At 49.3% G+C, this 23,136-nt stretch overlaps 1 protein-coding gene across 1 annotated transcript in view; it reads right to left on the bottom strand.

The window, feature by feature from the left end:
* SERINC2 (serine incorporator 2) overlaps window positions 1-23,136 on the bottom strand; it is a 308,632-nt gene that overhangs the window by 69,027 nt on the left and 216,469 nt on the right. Inside the window, exons 6-7 of the mRNA XM_069623045.1 lie at window positions 11,561-11,730; window positions 10,603-10,693 (exon numbers count right to left, since the gene is read on the bottom strand). Coding sequence (XP_069479146.1) covers window positions 10,603-10,693; window positions 11,561-11,730 — 261 coding nt within the window. The remainder of the gene's footprint in view (window positions 1-10,602; window positions 10,694-11,560; window positions 11,731-23,136) is intronic.

Raw genomic sequence — 23,136 nt, 5'->3', positions numbered from 1 at the left:
GATTCATCTGCAGGCTCGCTCTCCTAGCCATTCCTTCACTGCGTCTACCATCTATCGGCCACCTAGTCAGCAATCCTCCCTCCTCTCCGAGTGGGCAGACCTCTCCTCTTCACTCCTGATCTCGACCACTCTCCCCCTCCTTGGAGACTAACATCCACCTGGATGCTTCCTGTCGTTCCTCTGCACTCTTTTGCCACCTCTGCAACTCTGTTTAATTCTTGATCCTCCCGTCCGGCCCTCCTCACTCTGCAGGGCACACTCTGGATGTTCTGATCCCTAAAGACCTTCCCCTTTCTATCCATCTCACCACTTCTCTCTCCTGGAGTTATCACTTTCTCCTTTCCTCCAAGCTCGCTCTCTCCACCCCTCAGTCCAAGACAAGTCCAGCACTGCCACCTACCTTCTCGGTTATCCGACCCATGAAACATCTTTCAGTTGAGGCTTTCTCACCCCCTGCCCTCTCCTCCTTCAGCTGACTCACACCCGAACACAGCCCTTTCCATGCTCCACTCTGCTATATCCGATCCTCTTGATGTTCTTACCCTGTCATGAGAATCCGCTTGAAGCCCAAAGCTAAGTGCAACTCCTGGTACGACTCAGACCTCGTCACCCTTAAACACAAGTGCAGGGTGGCTCAGAGGAAATGGCGTGCTTCCTGTACATCCTCTGACAAACTGACCTGCCGCCTGCTCCAAAGGCAATACTGGCTCTGTGTTCATACCAAGAAGAGAGCCCTCATCCAAGCCTGCGTCCCTGCGGCATCCAACAACTCGGCCAAACTCTAAAATCTGCAAGGAGCTGGCCAATCCTGCTTCAGTCTCTACCTCTCCTGTCCCCTCCCAGGCCCTCTGCACGGCCCTGGCTTCTCATTTCATCTTTCCTCTCTCTCTTCCTCTCCTCCTCCTCCTCCTCCTCCTCCTCCTCCCTGTACTCCACTGGCCCTTCTCTGGCCACCTCTCCTCCCCTCCCCCTTCTCTGCCTTTCCCCTTTTCTCACCAGACAAAGTTTCTAGACCAGTACGATCTATGAAAGTCTTGTCAAAACAGGCTCTCCGCTGTTCCTCCAAAACCATCAAGGACCACATTGACCCTTGGCTCCTGCTTTGGCTGACTTCTGCAACCACTCCTTCGCCACTGGAGTCTTCCGTTCCCCCCTGAAGCTCTCCCTTGTGCACCCTCTTAAAAACCCCTCCTGCCCTGCTAACTACTGCCCAATCGCCATCACTCCTTTCCTGGGCAAACTGGAAAAGCTGGACATCTCCCAGCTTAATCTTCACACTGAATTGGTTGGTTGCCTCCATGACCATCAGTCTGGCTTCAAAGCTGCCAGAAGCACAGAAACTGCTTGCCTGAACATCCGTGAAGACATGCTCTCCAACCTGGACCCCAATAACCCCTGTGTCCTCATCTTAGTTTATCTCTTCTACTGCTCAACCGTCTGTGTTAACCTGGGTGTCATGGTCGGCTGACCTCTTTCCTCTCCGATCGACCCTCCCAGGTCCAACTTGGGTCCTTCCTCTCCTCAATCTGCATCTCTACCTGTGGTGTTCTTGCCCACCGCATTGCCACTCTCTACTCAAGCTTTCAGTGCTATGCGGATGACACTCTGCTCATTTTCAGGCTCCCTTCCGCCACCTTTTCTCCTTCTCTCATCTCTGACTGTATGTCCGCTATCTAGGAGTGGTGACGCCAACAATCTCTGCCTTAATGCCAGTAAGACTGAGATTCTCCTTGTCGGTACACCTGCTCCCTCCTTTCCTTTCGCTCTCTGGCCAGCCTCTCTTGGCCCCCTTCCTTCTCCCACCTGTGAGGCTAAAAACCTTGGTGTCATCTTCGACTCCACTCTCTCCATCTCTCCTCACATCTCTGGCATCTCTATGAAGTCACACTACCAACTGCACCTCCTCAGAGGTATTCTTCCTTTCTTCTCCTTCCCCCAGAAACTGTCTCCAGAGCTCTGGTTCTCTCTAGGCTGGACTATTGCAACAGCCTCCTTCTAAATCTGCCTGCTTCTACTCTCCGCCCTCTGCAACTCATCCAGAACAGGGAGAGGTGTCCTTGTCCTCAAGCTCCGGGATCGTATCTCAAGGACTGAAATCTCTGCACTGGCTCCCAGTGGATGCAAGGATCATGTTCAAAACCCTCTGTCTGGGGCTCCAACTCCCTCTTCCTAAATATCTTCCTTCTCGAGCTCTTCGCTCATCCGCCTCCAACACCCTCAGGGTCAGTCGCTTCTCCAAGCAACGAGTTGGTAGTAGATTTCCTTCGGCCGGGGTCTTCCTCTGGAACAGCCTCCCTGAAACTTGAGGAGAACCATCTCCAGTTCCGGAAGCACCTCAAGACCTTCCTCTTTGCTTTCTCTCCTCCTCTCCCCTGATGAACTCCTGAGTGAAACTGCACTGGTCACCTGGCTACCCTCTAATCTCAGGCCCAGGTCCCCCCGCCAGCTGCACAGCCTGCCGACAAAACCCCTGCACTTGGGGGCTGTTCCTGTATCCCTACAGACCCCCCAAGCTCTTGACACTTGATGTCTGCACTTGCCCCTGCACTTGCCACAAGCTGGCTGCACTTTTACCTATTGTCTTATTTATTTTAATTATTCTTTACTGTTGATCCTATGTATTGCATTGCCCCCTCACCCCTGGCCCCGCACTCTTCCCGCCCCATACACTTGGGCGATCTCAATGTCACTTGGCCTAGTAAGATTGTTGTCTTCGTCTTCCCTATGTTCCCCCTCCCTTGCCTCGTCGCGCCTTGAAACACTTGTGTATAGGCGCGTTATAAATGCCATATCATGATTGGGTGATAGTTAACACTCCTTCAAAGTCCCTGCTTAGTTCAGAGCCCTTAAGTCCGGCTTTCTGGGCACCTAATCCCTGGCACTGCCCAGCCCCTCATACTATTACTTTTGTTATTGAAGAAATTTTATAAAAGTCTGAGTTTTAAGCAAGGAGTGTCCCAGGCGGCTGATGTCGTATAGGACACATGTTGGCCATCCTGGATGGACACTTCGACCTCAAAATGTTCCCTTTAGCTATTCCAAACAGGGTAGGGCAGTTGGTTTAATAGGGTAACGTCACAGTCCCAACCAATTCTTCCATTGGCAAGACCTTCCTCCTCAGGCTGGTGCAAATGTACACTCTTTGATATCGTTCAACCCCTTATTTTGGCCGTTACTCAACAAACTCAGGCATATTACTTTCACCCACATTATTAAGGCTTCAAACAGCCTTCCCTTAAGGGCCCCTTTCATCTCGCTCGTCTCCGATGTCTTCTCCTCACTCCTGGTCTTGGCTTTAAGACAATCAGCTCTACCACTTTATGGGCTCACCCATTACTCATGCGAAAAAAAGAGGAATAGTAAATCTGTTCGCTGTTTTGATGTGAAATAGAATAAGCAAGAGTACGCTCCTGGTCTTTTGCTTCCCCCCTCCTTTTACTTCTTCGGGTGTAGCCCCAATAAGCAAACCTCTAGAGTATAATTAGTGGCATATTTACCAGCAGTGAGATGACTATAGGTACGTATTGCCAAAACCGGCTTTCTCAAGTTATGATCCTAATGAGAATGCTATGGAAATATTTCTAAGTCTCTTGGGCTCAAACTAGAGGTGCAGCTGCAGCCTGTTGGACAATAGGAAAAGGAACCAATGACAACTGAGTAACTGATAAGATTTTGACAGTTGGGCATCTCCTTTTCGGAACCTGGGTTCGGGAGCATCATGTTCTCCTTTGGTAACACTGGTAAGGGTATCCAGGCTGTGGCTACGACTGGGGCATTTCAGGTGCTGCTGGGTGCTTAGTATGTACACGGTATACCAGGCTCAGGCATCATGGTACTCCCTTATTCGAGTGCCAATTGATTTAGTCTGTGGCTCATTCTAAGAGTTCCGAACAGGAGTGGTTGCCAGGCTAAGCGTGGGAATGGAAGAGATGGGTTTCAGTCAGCTGTGAAAGGCTTGTGATCATAAGTTAGTAGGGGCATGGAAGCCGGTCAGTTGCTACGGGTTTACTTTACATACAGTGTAAATCACCCAGCATGCAACACACCACTCTGTCCAAAGCCCTGTCCTGTATTCCACATTTTAAGTGTCGGTGACAAAATCAGTGGTACATATGGAACAAGTTACTTACCTGTAACTGTTCTCCAGCATGGATTCACATGCTCATGAATATTCCCTGTCGTCAGGCCGGGAATCCTCGGTATAGAAAAAAATCAGTATCAGTTTTGTTTCTGATCTGTCTTTCTTAATAGTAACCAATCACTGGTCTCTGGGTCATACTGCCCCCAGCCAATGACTGCCCTCTCCCTAAGCCCCTCCCCTGGCAGCCATCCTCAGATTTGGTAGCACGTGAAGTGGCAGTATGACCAAGTGAAGAGCCGCAGAGGGGTAGGCAGGAGGGTTCGCATGTGAATCCATGCCAGACCCATGCTGGAGAACAACAGTTACAGGTAAGTAACTTGTTCCTTCTCCAGCATTGGGTCTGGCATGGATTCACATGCTCATGAATATAAGAATACATAGCAGTATACACATGCACAACCACAGGAGGTGGCACAAGGCTCAATATCAAGCAATACAACAACTCAACATTAAGCAACTCTTACCTCCTCACCAGGCTCACCTTAGGCGAACAGGTTGCGCAGCACTGCCTGGCCGACTCTGGACTCCTCCCTGGAATCCCGGTCGACACAGTAGAATCTCGTGAAGGTGTGCGTCGACCTCCACGTAGCAGCCCTGCAGATGTCGAGCAGGGGCACACCAGACAGGAACGCCGTAGTAGCAGCGATCGCTCCGGTTGAATGGGCTCTCGGACGGCCGGGCAGCGGTCGGTTTGCCAAACGGTGACAGTGCATGATGCAGCCGGAGAGCCATCTGGAAATGGAAGTCTTCGAGAGAGCCTTCCCTTGATTCACAGGTCCAAAGTTCACAAACAGCTGTGATGTCTTCCGGAAACTCTTCGTGCGGTCCACGTAGAACTTCAGCGCTCTAGCCACATCTAGCGAGTGCAGAGTCCTCTCAGCCGGCGACGAAGGCGACGGGAAGAAAACTGGCAACACCAAGGGCTCATTGAGGTGGAAGTCCGACCGCACCTTGGGCATGAAGGAAGGGTGCGTCCTCAGCACCACCCTCGTGTCGTGAAAAGTCAAGTATGGAGGCTTGCAAGACAGGGCCTGGATCTCTCCCACTCGTCGTGTAGAGGTGATGGCCACGAGGAATGCTGTCTTCCACGACAGAAACTTCAACGGCACTGAATGCATAGGCTCGAATGGGGCCCCCCACCCCATGAGCCTTGTTAATACCACGTTGAGCTCCCACGCCGGGGCAGGGGCATTCACCGGCGGGAATGATCCGACAGTCCTTTCATAAATTCCTTCACCAGACGATGAGACCACAAGGACGCCCGTCCTGTAGTTCTGGCGTAACGTGAGACGGTAGACAGATGTACCTTGATGGAGGCGTGAGATAGGCCAGACTTGGCCAAAGACAGTAGGTACGGCAATACTTGAGGGGCCGTAATCCACAGAGGGTTAATCTTCTGTGCTCGGCACCAGACAGAGAACCTCTTCCATTTGTGTCCGTAGCACTTGAGAGTTGAGGATGCCCTGGCCTTTGCAAGAACCTCTCTGCAGTCGGCCGGGATGTCGTATCCTCCAAACTCTAGTGCTGCAGGAGCCAGGCCTGCAAGTTCAGCGACTCTGGTTCGTGATGAAGAATGGCACCTCCTTCTCTGGAGAGAAGATCCGCGTCCGTAGGTAGCTTGACTGGTGTGGACGCTGACAAGTCCAGAAGGTCCGGGAACCAGATCTGCCTCGGCCACGCCGGTGCGACGAGGATCATCCTGCACCGGGACCTCTTGAGCTGGTTGACGAGCCGGAGTAGCAACGGCAACAGCGGGAATGCATAAAGGAACAGGCCGTCCCAGGGGAACGAGAAAGCATCGCCCATGCTCCTCAGTTGGGGAAACCTGCTGGTGAACCTCCGGCACTTTGAGTTTGCCGCCGTCGCGAAGAGATTGATCTGGGGTTTGCCCCATCGTCGGAAGAGTCGGTCCACTTTATCCTGGCGCAGTTCGCACTCGTGGCACGAGCGCAGCTCCCTGCTGAGTGAGTCGGCGATGGTGTTTTTTATCCCTGCCAGATGAAAGGGTACCAGAAACAGCCCTTGTGCGATGGTCCAATGCCACAGATCCTGGGCTTCCTTGGACAGGGCAGGGGATCTGGTTCCGCCCTGCTTCCAAATGTATAACATTGTGGTGGTGTTGTCGGTGAAGATCCTCACCACCTTGCCCTTGAGGGACGGAAGGAAGGACCTGAGGGCCCAGAACACTGCGCAGAGCTCCAAGATGTTGATGTGGAGAGTCTTCTCCTCCAAGCACCAAAGGCCTCTCGCGTGGAGGCCCCTGGTGTGCGCTCCCCAACCTCCCAGGGAGGCATCCGTCGTCACCTGGTGGGCTGGGGCTAGGAAGCCTGTTCCCGCTGTCGGATGAGCGCGGACACCCCACCATCGTATCGCCTGACGGAACGTTTCGTCGAGTGAGATCCTGTCCTCGAAGCTGCCCGTCGTCTGGATCCAGTGGGCGTCGAGGAATTCTTGCAAGGGCCGCATCCGAAGTCTGCAATGGGGCACCAGATAAATGCAGGAGGACATCATTCCGAGGAGGGACTTGATAGACCTCACTTTGGCCACGTCCGTGGCCAGTAGACGTTGCACCTTTCCTAGGATGGTCCTTATCCTTTCCTCCGACGGCGAGGCCCACCGCGACACTGTCGAGCTATGCTCCCAGAAATAGGGCGACTTGCGACGGGACCAGGTGGGATTTTGGAAAGTTGGAGAACCCCAGGTCCGTGAGCAGCTGGATGGACTTTGTAATGTGTGCGTTCCACGGCGAGCTCCCTTGTCCTTGCCCATATGAGCCAGTCGTCCAGGTAGGGGTAGACGTGGATCCCCTGCAGGCGCAGCCGCGCCGCCACCGGTGCTAGGCACTTGGTGAACACCCTGGGCGCCGATTTTAATCCGAACGGGAGGGCCTTGAACTGGTAGTGCCGCCCTTTGACCACGAACCGGAGGAACTTTCGGTGCCTCTTTAGAATAGGGATGTGGAAGTAAGCATCCTCCAAATCCAACGACGACAGGATATCGCCCTCCTCTAGCTGTCCCAGCACATGCTGGAGGGTGATCATCCAGAACATCTGTGCCTTGATGTATTTGTTTAGTCGTCGCAGGTCCAGGATGGGACGCCATCCTCCTGTCTTCTTCCTCACGAGGAAGTATCTTGAGTAAACTCCAGAGCCCCGAAGCCTCTTCGGGACGAGCTCAATGGCACCTTTCCTGAGCATCGCCCGTACTTCCAACAGCAGTTGAGGGACGTGATTTTCCTTCCTGGCCACGGGAGGAATGCGGGGGCACCTCTTCTGGAACTCAAGGGCGTGTCCCAGGGCCAGGGCGTCCAGCACCCACGGTCGGTGGAGATGGACTCCCACACGCCGACGAACTTAGTCAGCCGGCCTCCCACCGGGGTGCTTCGGCGGGGGCCCGACCCGACGGACGGTTCAATCCTGCTTGGAGGCCGCTTTGCCTCCTTGACCACCTTGGCGACGACGGCAGGATCCACCTGACTTGCCGCGTCCCCTGTAGGCCTCCTGCGACGAAGACCTTGCCGCTTGACGGTAAGTAGAGGAGCTGCTGCCAGCTCCCTTGGAGGCACCCTGTCTGCCTCCGGAGCTCCGAACGGACGGCCGTCGCTGTTGGAGCACCCCCAGTGCACGGGCCGTCTCTGTGTCAGTCTTGATCGCCTGAAGGGATTCATCAACCGCCTTGCCAAAAAGGTGGTTCCCATCGTAGGTCATGTCCAAAACCTTGGTCTGAACGTCCTGGCGGAAATCCGTCGCCCTGAGCCATCCTCGTCGTCTCAGGCAAACGCCGTTGCCCAACTGACGGAAACCGGTGTCGGCGATGCCCGTAGCCACCGTAATGGCGTGGTCCAAGGCAATCTCACCTTCCTGCAAGATTTCCAGGGCCTCAGCCCTCTTGGCATCCGGAAGGAAGTCCAACATAGGGGTGATCTTAAACCACAACTCCCTGTCGTAGCGGGCTACGATGGCCAGGGCGTTGGCCGCCTTGATGGTCGTCGCTGCAGATGAGATGACCCGTCGTCCCATCGCATCCAGTTTCCTACCCTCGCCGTCCGGAGGGGAGGTTGAAGTCGAGGCAGATGCCCCCCCCGCTTTCTTCTTGGCCGCCGCCGAGACGACCGAGTCCGGGGTAGGTTGCACTCTAAGGCACAAGGGGGCAGCGTCGGAGACCCGGTACTTCTTCTCGTACCGGTCCCTCTTCGCAGGAGCCGTGGCAGGGTTCTTGAGGAGGGCGAGCCCCTCATCCCAGATGTCATCAAGAAGCGGTACAGCGAGGACCGTCTTCCTTTTAGCCTCACGCCGCTGGTAAAGGAACCCCTCCTTTTCCTCGGGGCAGAGCTGGAAGAGCTCGGATGCCCTGGAGATCATTGCATGGAAGGATCCAATCTCGTCGGGCGGGGACGCCCGGGCAGGGAGTGACGGGGGACACGTCCCGTCGTCGCCTCCGTCGTCATCCGTACCCGTCGTAGTCGTGTCCATGCCTGTATCATCCCCATGGGTAGTGGACCGGGAGGAAGGCAGAGAAGGCCGCAGAGGCGGGAGAGGAGGCCTAGGATGCGTCCTCCTCCTCTTAGGCGGTGGGCTCCCCGAAGGTCCTGGCTCCGGATCCTCCGTCGGGTCTGGCTCAGGCTCCTCCGTCGGGGGAAGGGGCAACCTAGTCCTCATCTCCGAGCATAAGGACTGGATGGCTGACAAAATGGCCACTGAGGTGTCCTGCGGCGCCGGAAACGACGGGCGCGAGGGCTCTTGAGGAGCCTCGTCTGCGTCACCGTCGACCTCATCGGGATCCCTCCCGATGGGCTGTGTCTCCTCCACGACTTGGATGAGCTCCTCTTCAGAGGTCGTGTCCGTATCCACGACGGCCACCACCCCCTGCCACCCTTTTTCCAAGGACTTTGTGGGGGTCTTCTCGATGGGCCTGAAAGACGACTCCCTCCGCGGTGGCAGGGAGACTCTGGTACCTGAGGGCGCCTCCACTGGTGTAGCCTCCACAGGCTGAGCCAGGGCCGCAGCAACATCCTCAATCGAGGTCCTAGCAGGGTGAATCACGGCCAACGTCACCTTCTGTACGCCCGGGGCCTTCACCTCCGGGGGAGGGTCCGAGCTTCGCTCCCCCTCTGCCGGAGTCTTCGAGATCAACCGGGGCCTCTCCAGAAGCTTCGCCGGGTTCTCGGACTTCCTCTTACCCGAGCCAGAGCGTTGGCTCGTGGTCGATGGCGCCGGGGAGGGTGCGCCCTGCCTGGCAGCCAAGGAGCCCGACCGTTCGGCGCTCCCGGTGCCCGCGGAGCTTAGCCTTTTGTTGGGCCCCCGTCGCCGGAGCACCCTCACAGGACTTAGAAGACCGCTCGGACTTCTTCTTCTCGCCTGGCGGGCTCTTACCTTCCAGCCAGTTGGCGAGACGGAGGTGGCGACCCTTCATGGTCCGCTCCGACATGTTTCCACAAAACGCGCAGTCCTTTTCCTTGTGCGTCTTGTCCTCATGGAGACAGTAGAGGCATAACGAATGCTCGTCCTCTTTGAAAACGTTCTGAAGCTGGCACCCAGGGCAGGTCCTGAATAGCTTCCCAGGCGTCAAGCTCCCTTTCTCCTGGGCCATGTCCGGGGTAGGCCTCGGAACTTCTGGAATCCTCCAAAAGCGTAACTCGACGAAATCTTCACCCTTGAGGGGCGTAGAAAACTCCGAAACGGATCCCCGTTGATCGGAAGTAGAAACGGTGGAGCTTGAGGCTCTTTTAACCGAAAAAATGAGAAAATCTCCTGAAAAAAGTGCAAAAATGCAGCAAAAGCTCGAGAGCTAAGCACGAGGACTCCCAACACTTGAACGTGCGGTAAAAATCTGAGGATAGCTGCCAGGGGAGGGGCTTAGGGAGAGGGCAGTCATTGGCTGGGGACAGTATGACCCAGAGACCAGTGATTGGTTACTACTGAGAAAGACAGATCAGAAACGAAACTGATACTGATTTTTTCTATACCGAGGATTCCCGGCCTGACGACGGGGAATATTCATGAGCATGTGAATCCATGCCAGACCCCATGCTGGAGAAGTTTACTGTGCACTGCTGCTTATTGGCTTAAGTCTCAAAACAAGGCACTGATCAATGTGGGCATCCCCGCCATGACTGAAGGCACAGTCTCATACTTACAGACAGCAGCACTGGTATCCAAGCAACCATTACCAGAAGTAGGACAGGGCGAACAAAACAACAACGACCTCAGTTGTACACAAAAAACAGTGGTTTCCAATATTCTGGCACCCCAGAACACAATGGGTGGTGTGGGGTTAATCCCAACCTCATAATTGAGAGGGAAGCGATATCAGAGTACTTGGGCAATGCACAACACAAAAGTAAGAGCATGAAGACACCAGCTGTCTATGCAGACTACACGTACACATTTAGAAACAATGGCACCAGTTTACAATTTACACCGAACAAGGGGCACCTCAACCAATCAAGGAAGTACGCCCACCTGGAACATTAGCCATTGCTGACCAGGTGACATACATAGTGTAGAGGGAGATCACCGATGCCTGCAGCAGGCCAGAATGAGGTTGAGCTTCCTGCAAAAATGAAAACAAAGAATAATTACAGACAGAAAATGAGATTTTCATCTAGGCTTTCAATCACACATTGGGTCACAGTAAAATAGGATACCAGTATTTCAGCTCTCAGCAATTTCCCATTACATCCCTTAAGGTATATAAAAAAATTAAGTGGTGTTCCCGGATTTTACCCTTCCACAAACTGTATAATTAGCAGACGAGGACTCCTTTTACAAGACAATATTTCTTGTGTTTGGGATATACTCCTGCTTTGACATTTTATGGTGATGTAAGTGAGTCCTCAGTAAGGACGAGCTCTTACAGCATCACAAATCGTGGACATCTGGATTACAGGAAGTAACCCAACCTTATAAACTACTTTCTCTGCCAGAATGCTCTACAGCGATAAAGGGAAATCTGCAGGTCAATCTCCAGTGAACCTTTCTATAGTGATACGAGGAGATTTACCCGATATGCCAAAAAGCCTTCAAAGTTCTCCAACCTAAGCCGAGTCAGTCGCATAACAGCAAGCTGTGCTGGATACATTCCGAAAATGGATAAGCATCTCAAAGGAATTCCCCCACGACTAGTGCACCCCCCCGCCACCCACTCATTTTTGCAATTACCTCTAGCAACACTTTAATCAACTAAAATTATTCAACATCCGTCAAAAGCACCTGCTGAAGAGCACACAAAAGGTGCCCAACTCAAAATCCTTGTCCTCATAATGAAAATTAACTTTCACCATAACTACATATTGGAGACAACTTTTGCTTTACTACTCCAGAAACACAACTGGTCCAAAACGGGCTAAGACCTGACCTATTGAGCCCAGAATGGATCATTGCATGAGTGTCTGCCACCATGGAAATCTTATTTACTTACTTGGACCTTGGGCAGGATGGCTATAATAGACACGATAACGCAGAAGATGAGGTTCAGGCTGATGAAGACCTTGTTGGCGGTGCAATCGTCTGACTTTGTGTAATAAATATAAAGCAACACAACTGCAGCAATGGTCGCAGCATACAGGAGAACCGTGAAGAACAAGAGGGCTGTGAAAGAACAAAAAAATTAATTAGAATAGCCGCTTTCACTGCAAACATTCGCCAACATCCACATCGAGAATTAGACGGGCCTCGGGAGGATCGCTCAGGGACACCAGCTCGTCTTGGAAGCAAGACACAGAGCAACACAGGTTTGATCCCCGGGTCCGCGCTTAGAAACTTCTGGGTATTAAGCGTGTTATAAATAAACAATTAAATTTTACTAGGGTGTCAAAACTCAAACAGTGGGCCAGTGTGGATTCAAAAAGCACCCGTCAAGGGTCGCACTGATGGGCCAATATGAATTTGAACAGAAGAGTGGTGGATTTGTAAATTAGTGTAGGGTAAATGGTGTGCTACGCATTAGTACAAGCAATCGAAATGAGGGAATCAAAAACCACTCGGGCCGGTGGTGGGAGGGGAGGTTGGTGGGAGTACTACTGCACAACATTTAATGGGTAGATACCGTGTATATTTAAATGGATATTTCAGGAGAAATTGAATGAAAAGTCACAGGATTTACAAACAGTTCTTTAGGGGACAAAATTAATATTTCTAGTCTACACATGACAGACCAACTGTGGGCAGGAACATTCCACTGCATGAAATGAAGGACGTCCCATCAGAAACGTGTGCGCCCCCTAGAATCAATGTATGCACAGTACATTCAAGAGATCCATTTTCCTTCGACACCACCCATGATGCAGCACCCGAAACAGGTGCCACATGGGGGAGGTGGTCAATTGGTAATTTACATCCAGTAGAAATGACAGCATTCTAAAATATCAAGGGTCGAGAACAGCTGGATCCCACACTGCAGCTTTAATTCAACTTTGAGATGCTTGAAACACTTAAATCGTGAGCTTACAAAATAACCTCCTTATGCACTTTTTGAATCAGTGGAACACAATTGCGCTGCACATTGAGGTAATCTCCTGAAGGAACGTGATCTGGTAGCTTGCTAACAATTGCAGATTCAGCTTGGTTTCAAATGTTGAACAGGTTTCAGATTCGACTTGCCAATACTATGGGCCTTATTCACAGAACGTTTTCCGATGTCATTGCGCCATTATAAAACACTTCCATGAATCAGGCCGTATGTTGCAGGCACCTTTCATCTTTTATTTGGCCTTTTTGTGCATCTTAATGAGCTACGATTTACTGCATTTTTGCGACATAATTCTAAAGTTTTTCAGGGTGGCAGCAACAAAATATAGATTTTCTTGAAAGAAAACAGCTGTGTAATAGGAAGATAGTTTATTTTCTTCCTCTGGTCACTGCACTTACACCTTGCTTTTTTCATTCTGTTAGGCCATTTTGCTTTTAGTAGTGCTTTGCCAAACAGATTGCAGATCATCAGCGATTTGTGACACTGATCTCATATTAAGACTGAAACTTCTGCAGCAGAGGATTTTGGACTTTAATTTCCTCTGTCGGAGCACAATTCACTGCAACATATATAACCATCTCTTGATTTCTGTGTGTGATCCCTAGATGGTAACAAGCATGCTATGGCGCTGCCCCCCGGTACTGGAGAGGGGCCAGACGTTGTTTCCAATTATGTTAACGTTAAAGAGTTTGGAGTGGTCCCCTGGCGGCTCTGAAAGGCAAGGGGGTAGATTAAGTTGGTAGGATATAGTGGGATAAAGAGTAAAAGCTGTGATGAGCTGTTGGCAGCTTCAGTTCGGTTTGCACCGTTTGCTGAGCGTAGGTGTATTTTTTGGATGGTAGCATTCATGTGCTGTTGTGCAGGTAGCATTCATGTGCTGTTGTGCAGGGCTATGTGCGGTTTGTTTCGTTGTCATGGTGTGGTGCAGTGCGTGCGGTTTGTTGTGCTATGAAGGTATGGTTGTGTTTAGTTCAGAGTTTCAGAGGTGTATGCAAAGGGATTCATGTTTTATTAGTAGGGTTGGTTATAGACATTACTATCTAGGTGTTTTGCAAGCTAGATGTTCACATTCCGGTCTAAATGTGTCACATGCTAATATTCATATTTCTGTCTAGATGTGTCAAAAGCCCATATTCGCCTTCCTGTCTAGATGTGACGCAAGCCAATATTCACAATCATGTCTAGATGTGACATACGCTAATAATTATAATCCTGTCTACATGTGACACAAGCTAATGGTGAGTGAATTGATGTTTCAGAAACCCCGGAGTGTATACCTAGTGTGCCTCCACCCGAGTATTAAGAGTTCCCCAAGTAACATTTGGGAAAGACATAGTGACAGAGTCTCAATCATTTACAAAATTGGGCTTTCCTGCTGCAAGACATTTCAGCTGCCTGCTGCCCTCTAAAACAGGAGGTGGGGAAATTCCAATCGTATACTTGACCCCCTCGCCTAATCCCCAATCTCCCTGGACATGTATGGGACACACCCTTGTAACTCCGTCTCATGGCAGCCACTACTCAATTGTCTCCTTTGACCGCCCCCTGTTTCCAATAGCCTCCCCCTGGCATCCACATCCCAGCCTTCTCCCTCCCCACCCAATGGACCTCTCCCAGTGCCCCTCCTCATCTTTGCAGTTCTGTGGTCCCTTCTTCCTGCTACCTACGCATCATTTCCTGACAGGCCACTGTTCAGCAAAGGCGTCCCGTCAGGAAATAAGTTATCAGAAAAAATTGGTTGAAGTTGCTGGACACCTTGTAGCAGATTATATGGCACAGCACACTCCAGCCAGAGATTCTTCTACTGACACTGAAGGCTGCGCACAATAAAACATGCCTTTTTATTTGAACCCTGGATTCTTTCTTCAAGAGGCACCCATCCCGTCTCACACCCACCTTAACAAACACCCCGTGTTGCAATGGGCCATGATCCAGGCCAGTGTGTAACGAAGAAATATTTATTTTTTGAATTCAAATGATTGAAATGAAAATCAGAGCAAAACAAGATTCAGGGCGGCAATCACCAGTGTGGTGACCATATAATGCAAAACGTAATGATGCAATTAATTCAACTTTCTGACATCTACATAAACCATAAATAGAAATGGAAGTAAAATCACTTTTTTCACAATCATAGATGGCACATTTGTTATGCACTCCCCCCAAACACCTGCTAACTAAATTCTGTGTGGGTGGAAAGCAGTGGCAAGGAGTCAGAAAGAAGAGGGAAAGATCTGTTTTAAATTCAACCCACCATCCAGAAAAATGAAAACCTTCAAAATGAGCAAAATAGCATACTTGGATTTCACTGGTTACTTGTAGATCATTTTATACTTGTGGTAGGATAGATAGGACAGAAATGCGTGTGGCTGCACTAAAGAGACAAAGAAGCTTACAGGCTAATGAGCAGAATACTAATGCAACATGAACACAGGTAAGATCAATTATGGGAGGAAAACCATGCAACAAAATCACATGCGGCAGAATTGCAATTTCTTATTTCACACAGGCTTTAAACTGGCAAACAGTTACGAAAATGGGCTTAGCAATCAAAATCGGAAATCGGTATTTGGGATGGGAAATGGACACAGAACAGTTGGGATACGGAGGGGAAGGGATGACTCTTAATAGGACGGTGATCTGGGTTTTATTAGGGGAAACGCAAGTCAGATTTTAAAGAAAGCAAAATACACGGGTAAAATAGGTTTTATTAGCACAATGATTAGTTCTACTGAGACTATATTTTAAAGACTATAATTGTTAAAGAAAGGCACTTGGCATGAGGAAGTGGAGTTCAAATTACAACCAACTCACTGCGAATCTCTATCGGGAAATTAATTCAGTTATTGCAAATGATACTAGGGATTTATACAGGTAACTGAAGGAAATAGAAAAGACAAATCTATACACAGCTTCTTCTAAGGAAATGGTGAACAGAAGATACTGGTAATTTGGGAATTCATGGGGTTTGGACAGGAAGCAAGGTAAAATAGCGGCATATGCTGTTTTTGGGTACTGGGTGATAGGATACTTACAAGGCAAGCATGGGTTTGGTAATTTGGACAGCCAGTAGGGTCTCTAGACGGCGGGGCCACGGATATGGTCACAGGCAGCTGGGTCAAAAGCTCTGGTTACAGGGTCAGCTGGGCAAATTCTGGTCACTGGACAGCGGGATGGGTCAGCTGGGCAAAGAGTCTGGTCACTGGATTCTCCTAAAGGGATCATCTGCTTTCCTCCCTTCTCCATGGATTATTGGGATGAATGTGGTTCTGGATAGATGTTTCTGCCTGGATGGGATCAGCTACCTCTGGACCTGGTTCTTGAGTCTTGGAATCTTGATGGGTGAATTTGGAATGTTGAATCTCCCCGGGTCTCCCTGTCTACCCCTTATATAGGCAGAGTGACATCATAGAATTTTACAATTCTGGGTGGAAGTACTCTGGACTTACCCCTTGCATGGGATGGGCCATACTACGGGTGTCCCCTCCTCCCTGCAGGCGGATTGGTTCCAGGGAAAGGACCTCACCATATGTGTGTGTACTTTTATGACTCCCTTTGCCTCAAGCCTATTTTTCACAAAAGTGGGTTATGGAATAAAACTTCATATTTACAATTGTCACCATCATTAAAATCAGATAGGCAGATCCCACATTTCGCAAGGAATGTGCCAGTTCGAACGCCAATTCTGTGCGATGCTGCCTCGTTCTTGGGAACAATTTCGCCGTTTTCAGGAGAAACAATCTAAAATTCTGCAAATGGCTACACATATGCATAATAGTCTTTGGCATAGTTCGCCAAGTTTAATATTTGTGCCATTTATTCTTCCCCCAGAATTGCATTTTTTCTGCCATTTCAGTTCCCCACGTGCCAGAGAGATGCACATAGTCTTATTGTGCTGGTCTAAAAAAAAAAAAAAAATCACATTAAAACTGTCATAATAATCACATTACTGCTTATTCAGATTGCAGGGAAAAAGGTCTTTGTCCTGCATTGTCAATGAGGTGAGTTTGCCAAAGATGTGGGCGGTGCCGCCACCCCCACAATCCAAATTGTCTCCCCTGGGTCAGCTTACAAAAGGGTTTCCATGACTCCCATTTGAAGTCCTCCAGTGGATACTGGGAAGGAATGTAGAGAAAAATCACACCTCGGAGGCAAAACACAGGGCTTCACCCCCATCCTTTGTCCTTGGGAGCAGTTGGGAGAACCTGTAATTATCACATTGTCAGGTCCATAAAAACAGGGCACATGCACTTGCAGCCTTAGTCGCGAAATTAGCCTTGCTGCCAAACTGGTTTGCCAGAAATTCCTGGGCCTCAGCCAGAATTATTTGTCTTTTGGGGGGCGGGGGGACAGAGAACAATATACATATCTTTGCAGCCCTTCTCCCCACATGTACAATTGTGTTTCTGTGCGAGCTACAGTATTTCACATTTGGTTTTCCCAATGTTCTTTTTCTCTCATGTTAATGTCACAAAATGTGTTTTTCCCCCCCGCAAACAGCTTCCTTTGCATTTACTTTCTGAAGGCTGTTTCTGGACAGAGATATGCTTGAAAATGGTTTCTTGGTAATTGACACGAGGAAAGAGAGCATCTTTCCTTTGAAGTACTTTGCATGTGTTTACTTCAAAAAGTAAATCCAAGCCGTGCGTACTTGACGCAGAATTCTTTTGCTTTTCATGGACTTTACTGATGAAACAATGCCATTCTGGGAGGGATGGCCTTATTGGATGGTGTTCAAAATGAAATCCACGGACGGGGCTGTGTTTTAATAGAACAAAACGGTGATGTTTGAAATGAAAGTAGCACCAGTGCAATGCCGTTTTAAATGCAAGTCATTTTTCCTGTGCAGCCTTGAATGTTTAAATGACAGAACAGCAATGCACAGCCATTCTGAATTTCAGTTATTTTCTCTGGATTCACGTGAATGACAACAAAATGCAGCTATTCTTGGGGTGGCTGTGTTCAACTCTCGCCCTGTGTGCTCAACAGACCAAAGCACAGCCATTTTCTGGGTGACTGCTAAATTGCAGTTTGTGTTGTAGGGGGTGGGGGGGGTTCCTACCTCGGCCTTAAAAGTACCCCACAGCCCCTAGATTAGTTTATAGGGGAAAGGGATAACACGCAGACCCTATGACTGGCCATGGTCTTAAAAATCCAGATGAAGGAGTCCATCACACACCTAAAGTAAAATCTCAAGACCGCCTAGTCAAATTCATCAGTCTATGGTATGTCTGGAAACACTGTCCACCTCTGTTAATCCGACTATATAGATCATTGTGATTTAAAAACATTGCATCTATCAGCACAACAAAGAACGACACCAAAATCTACGAATACACAGACTATACTCCGGTCTACTTAAGGATCAGCACAATCTAGGACATCCGCTGGCTGAAATACTGACTCGCCCCAAATTAAAGTAGCAATGTATAAAGGCTACCTAAAATGGAACCCATTCTAGGCAGAGTTGTACTCGAAAAACTGCTCAAAGTATTCGCAAGTCAAGACCTTGCAGCCACAAATGAAACTCAGCTCATCGCCCTGAACAACATTTAGGCCCTCTGATTCACAAACACAATATTTCCCTTTGAAGAGCATGTCAGTATCTTTGCCTTGACTGAAGCCCCCTGGAAATGTATCAAGTCTCCCCTTCCCCCGTCCGCTCCATTGCTCCCTACTCACCATGCAACTGTCCATTGTAACTGCCTTTTTCTTCCCTCTATTTATGTAACTGATTGTAACAGCACAAAGATGACTATGGGTTACTGCACGCTTTATAAATGAAATAACTAAATACAGAAATATTAGTCATTCACTAGACTCGTAGCGTCAGTGGAAGGGATATCACAACATATTTGCCCCATCATGCCATTACAGGAAAGTTTATTTATAATGCGCCCCTCACCCGTGGGTATCTGGGCGCAGTACAAGACAATGCACATTTTTAGTTCCAGGCAGAGAAGCATTTTAAACAATAAAAATAACTTGACTACAGAGGCAGAGTAATCTATACAGTAGAATACATAACAAGTCAAAAGAAAGTATTCACAGTGGAGAGGCAGAGGCATAGAGGAAAAGCATGGGTGATTACAAGCGGAGCATGAGAGAGAATATATTACATATATGCATAATAAGGCTGGAGCATTAGTGAGGGTCATTGTTGCCGATGAGCCAGTTCTTACGTTATGTCTGAAGCTGGAGAGGGATTGACTGGTTCTGAAGTTGGCGGGGAGAGAATTCCAAAGTAAGGCACCCAGGACCGGGAAGCTATTGCCTCCTGCCTTTTGGAGTTTGTATCTGGGCACTTATAGGAGTACCAAACTGGATGATCTGATGAGTCTAGCGTATTGTTTAGGAGCGAACTTGCCCGCAAGATATTGGGGGCTGCGATATTGAGGCATTTGTGTGTGAGAGATGCGGTCTTAAGTTGGATTCTTTCTTTAATAGAGAGCCTGTTGTGGTCTCTTCTTATGGAGGAGATGTTTACGCGGAATGCTCAAGGCTGTTCTAAGAGCGTTATTTTGCAGGATCTGCAGTTTTTTCGTGATGTATTTCTAGATCTAGACTGTTGCAATAGTACATTTTTGAAAGTATTAGGGCTCTGGACAGAGTGATACAGCTTTTGCTGGAAAGGTAGGGTTTGCTTGCTCGGATAAGCTTGCAGGTGAAGGCACTTACTGAGGCTGTAGCGCTGACCTGTTTTCTCAAATATAGGGAGGAGTCTAGGTAAAAACCTAACTTTTTACTTTGGCAGGCGACTTTTATAATGTTGCCATCGATACTAAACAATTGATATTGTTCGCCTAATTTGGCGATATTGGTGGGGGGTGGCTAGGAGGAGGAGCCTGCTTACCTGGGGAGAGTGCCTATTCTCAAGGCCCACACCCCAAACCCCTCACCACCCAAAGAGGAGGAACAGGTGGTGTGTGGTTCAGGGACCACAGGGATTAAAAAGAAACAGCAAAGGCACACAGGCTGCAGCTCAGGCGAGCCAGACAGCACAAGCTATCAATGAGGGTGGTAAGCAGACTTGGAAGGGTCAGTTTCAAGGTGAAGAGGTAGGCAGCAGAAAGATAGAACTGTACAGGCAGCGTGCAAGTGCTTTTCTCTTGTTCCGAGATTGCTGTGCTAAATTAGGTGCTTGTGCTTCCGTTTTCTTTCGAATGCAAGCATCAATTTCACCCTTGCAATGCTCCCCTATATGCATTATGATTTGATGTAAGGCAGCGGTAACAAGGAACCAGATTAGGGGTAGCAGCGGTTAACACTAGCTATCCTAAATGACACCAATGACATACCAAGAAAATGCGAGCCGCATGGAATCGGCTCTAGCCCCAATGCAAAACTAAGACTGTCCACCTGCATCAGACTTCAAACCTGCAATCTGAGCCGGAGACCTCTCCCACATACTGTGACAATGCCCTCAACAAACCACCCCCCTCTCTGTGCTGGCCCCCACTGACAGGAGCCCATCACCCCCACAGTGCATCGCATGATCAGCAGGCAGAAATAAGCCACATGTAGCCCTCTAGCAACTCCACTGGCTACCCCTATAGGCCCACGTGTATTTCAAAATGTGCTAAACCCTTCAAAGCAGTATCTACCTACACTCAGAGCTACCCGACTGATAAACTCAAGAAATCAGGCAGACCTGTCTGACCAAACTCAATGCCAGGTTGGGAACAAAAAACGGTGGACAAGAAAACAAGCTAGGAAACAAGCCTGCTCCTGCTATGCACTTGGAATGGAGATCTCCCTACACAGCCACATCAGCCTAGCCACACCTCTGCTATGCTTTCACAAACTCCCCATCTCGCTCCTTATTCTCACCCCTCCTTGTACTGCACACTTCCCTCTCCCTTGTGCCACACAGTTGCTGGCTAGCTAGTTTTGCATCTTATTAATCCAGACAGACCTATACAAAAACATGATTATTACCAACACACCATCTCTGAACCAGGAAGTTTGAAATTCCCTCAAGATGAACTCTCACACCATAGTCACTCCATACCAGACCCATGTGCCTATAGCAAAATATAACTGTACCCAAGCACCTAAAATGAATAGCTTTAGGAAAAGTGGGAGGGGCAGTATGAAAATATGCAGACCTGTTGTAGTCTTTTAAACGAGTCAACCTATTTATTGTGGCTTGCATTTCGATCTATATGCCACTTTCAGTTGCACTCTTCCTTCTTTTTCATGCTGTGTTGAAGCCATGTGGACAGCTGGAAGGCAAAACCCAACTAGCCCCACTACGACGGTAATTTCTGAAGACTCTTGGATCCCTTCTCCCTTTCTTAAAGCAAGCAAAAGCCAGGGCCTCTCCCCCTCATGCCTACCAGTGAGTGGAGTTGGGTGTAGGTGGGTTGAGGGCGAGAGGTGGTTGGGCAGAAAAACAGACAATGAGAAAATGAAACCAAAAGGGATTACATGACAAGAGATACCCAGTAGAGTCACTGATCCTCGTTCATAAGTAAAAAGGACAGCCTCCGATTGTAGCTAGGAGAGCACAGCAGGAGAAGAAACCATGATGTATGTTGACACCTAAAGCGTCCATTTCTGCAAGAGGCTTTTTTTTTGCAATGAGATTCTTTCCAAACCTGGCAGGAAGGGCAAGCCAATTCCCTTCGCTCCCAGCAAACTAGCTATGCCAATTCATTATTCACCACTGTTTGGGGTACTATGTAGAGCAGGGGTGCACAACTGATTTTGACAGGGGCCGAAAGTACCTTACATGAGGGCTATAGTGGGCCGAAAAGTAAATGTGGGCGGGGCGGTAGGCGGGGCATGGCAGGAGGCTTTTTAAACCCCCAATTTGTTTTAAACACATGGAAAAACAATGTTTTTGAGGGGTAACGATTTTTATTTGCATTTCAAACTTACATTTTGTACTACACATTTTCCATTGTTATAATTTATTTCTATTTAGTTATTGTATCTCGTCTGTTTAATTAACATATATATTTATTGACCCTAGATTGGACATTCCGTTATTTTGGACTGCTATAGTTTGCTGTTTGGGTTGCCCAAGAGGAGTATGGCCTTCGTTGAGTCAGGTTTCCTCAAAAAGCAAAGAATGTACATCTCCTAACTGCCTGTTTTAGCTTTATTATTGGGTTCACTCTTGGAGTGCAACACTATGCCCCATGGCCCCCTCACCCCCAACCAAACACTATGCCCCATGGCTCCCTCAACCCCCAACCAAACACTATGCCCCATGGCTCCGACACCCAACCAAACACTATGCCCCATGGCACCCCCACCCCTCAACCAAACACTATGCCCCATGGCACCCCCACCCCTCAACCAAACACTATGCCCCATGGCCCCCACACCCAACCAAACACTATGCCCCATGGCACCCCCCACCCCTCAGCCAAACACTATGCCCCATGGCACCCTCCACCCCCAACCAAACACTATGCCCCATGGCACCCTCCACCCCCAACCAAACACTATGCCTCATGGCACCCCCCACCCCCATCCAAACACTATGACAGTTGGACCCCCCCAACTCAGCACACACACAAACATGCACCCATACAGACCCGAACCCCCGCCCCCCCCAAATCAGCATACAAACCAGCAAGCATGCACACATACAGACCCTGCATCTCAACATACACTGCACTTACACTCCAAAACAAACATTCATACACATCCGACACCCCCCCCCCCACACATCCCCACCCCTGCATCTCAACATACACACAAAAAACATCCAAATCCAAACATTCATACACATCCGACACCCCCCACCCCAACATACACACACACAAACATACAGCAAAACAGACCCGACACACAAACACAAACAGACCACTTACCGGAGACGTTCTGGAAAGCAGGTAAGCTGGAAGTCGCTGGAATCGTACTACGGCTGGCGTGGTCCAAGGCTGAAATGCCTTCCGGTATCAAGCCTTATGGACCACGCCAGCCGTAGTGCTGGCCCTCCATTGGTGCAGCACACACGCACTAAATGAGGGCCAGTGTTTTGTCCGGCCCGGAAGACAAAGACTTTCCTAATGGAGGGCGGCCGATGCTGCTTGCGGGCCGCCCTCCATTAGGAAAGTCTTTGTGCCTTGCGGGCCGGACAAAACAGCATGGCGGGCCGCAGCTGGCCCGCGGGCCGTATGTTGTGCACCCATGATGTAGAGGGACTAGATTCACCTTGCTTTTCTTAACGTGAATCACCAAGATGTTCACACATTAAGTCGTCACGGGCCAATTTCCACATTCTGCAGATTTATTACTCTGCACAATTTGTAAGAATTTGCAATTTTGAAATGCAAGGTGCCCTGTGCAGCAACGCCAACTCAGTTGTGCCCGAAGAGAAACAAGCAATGGCAATGCCAATAGATTTGGTGTTTACTGATGCTCTTTGCATGTTGCATTTATTGGCACATGGGTGCAAAGTCTGAAAGGAGGATGCGATAAGGGGTCCAGCATGAGAAGGGGAATGGAGCAAGGGAGGAAGCCATTGACAGAGGGTGCCATTGATGAGCAAGAGGACATATGAACGAGAA

This window comes from Ambystoma mexicanum, chromosome 11 (assembly GCF_040938575.1).
Source record: "Ambystoma mexicanum isolate Mex_15411 chromosome 11, UKY_AmexF1_1, whole genome shotgun sequence".
Classification (NCBI taxonomy): domain Eukaryota; kingdom Metazoa; phylum Chordata; class Amphibia; order Caudata; family Ambystomatidae; genus Ambystoma; species Ambystoma mexicanum.
Note: the sequence above shows the minus strand (reverse complement) of the source record. Positions and strands in the feature narration are given on the sequence as shown.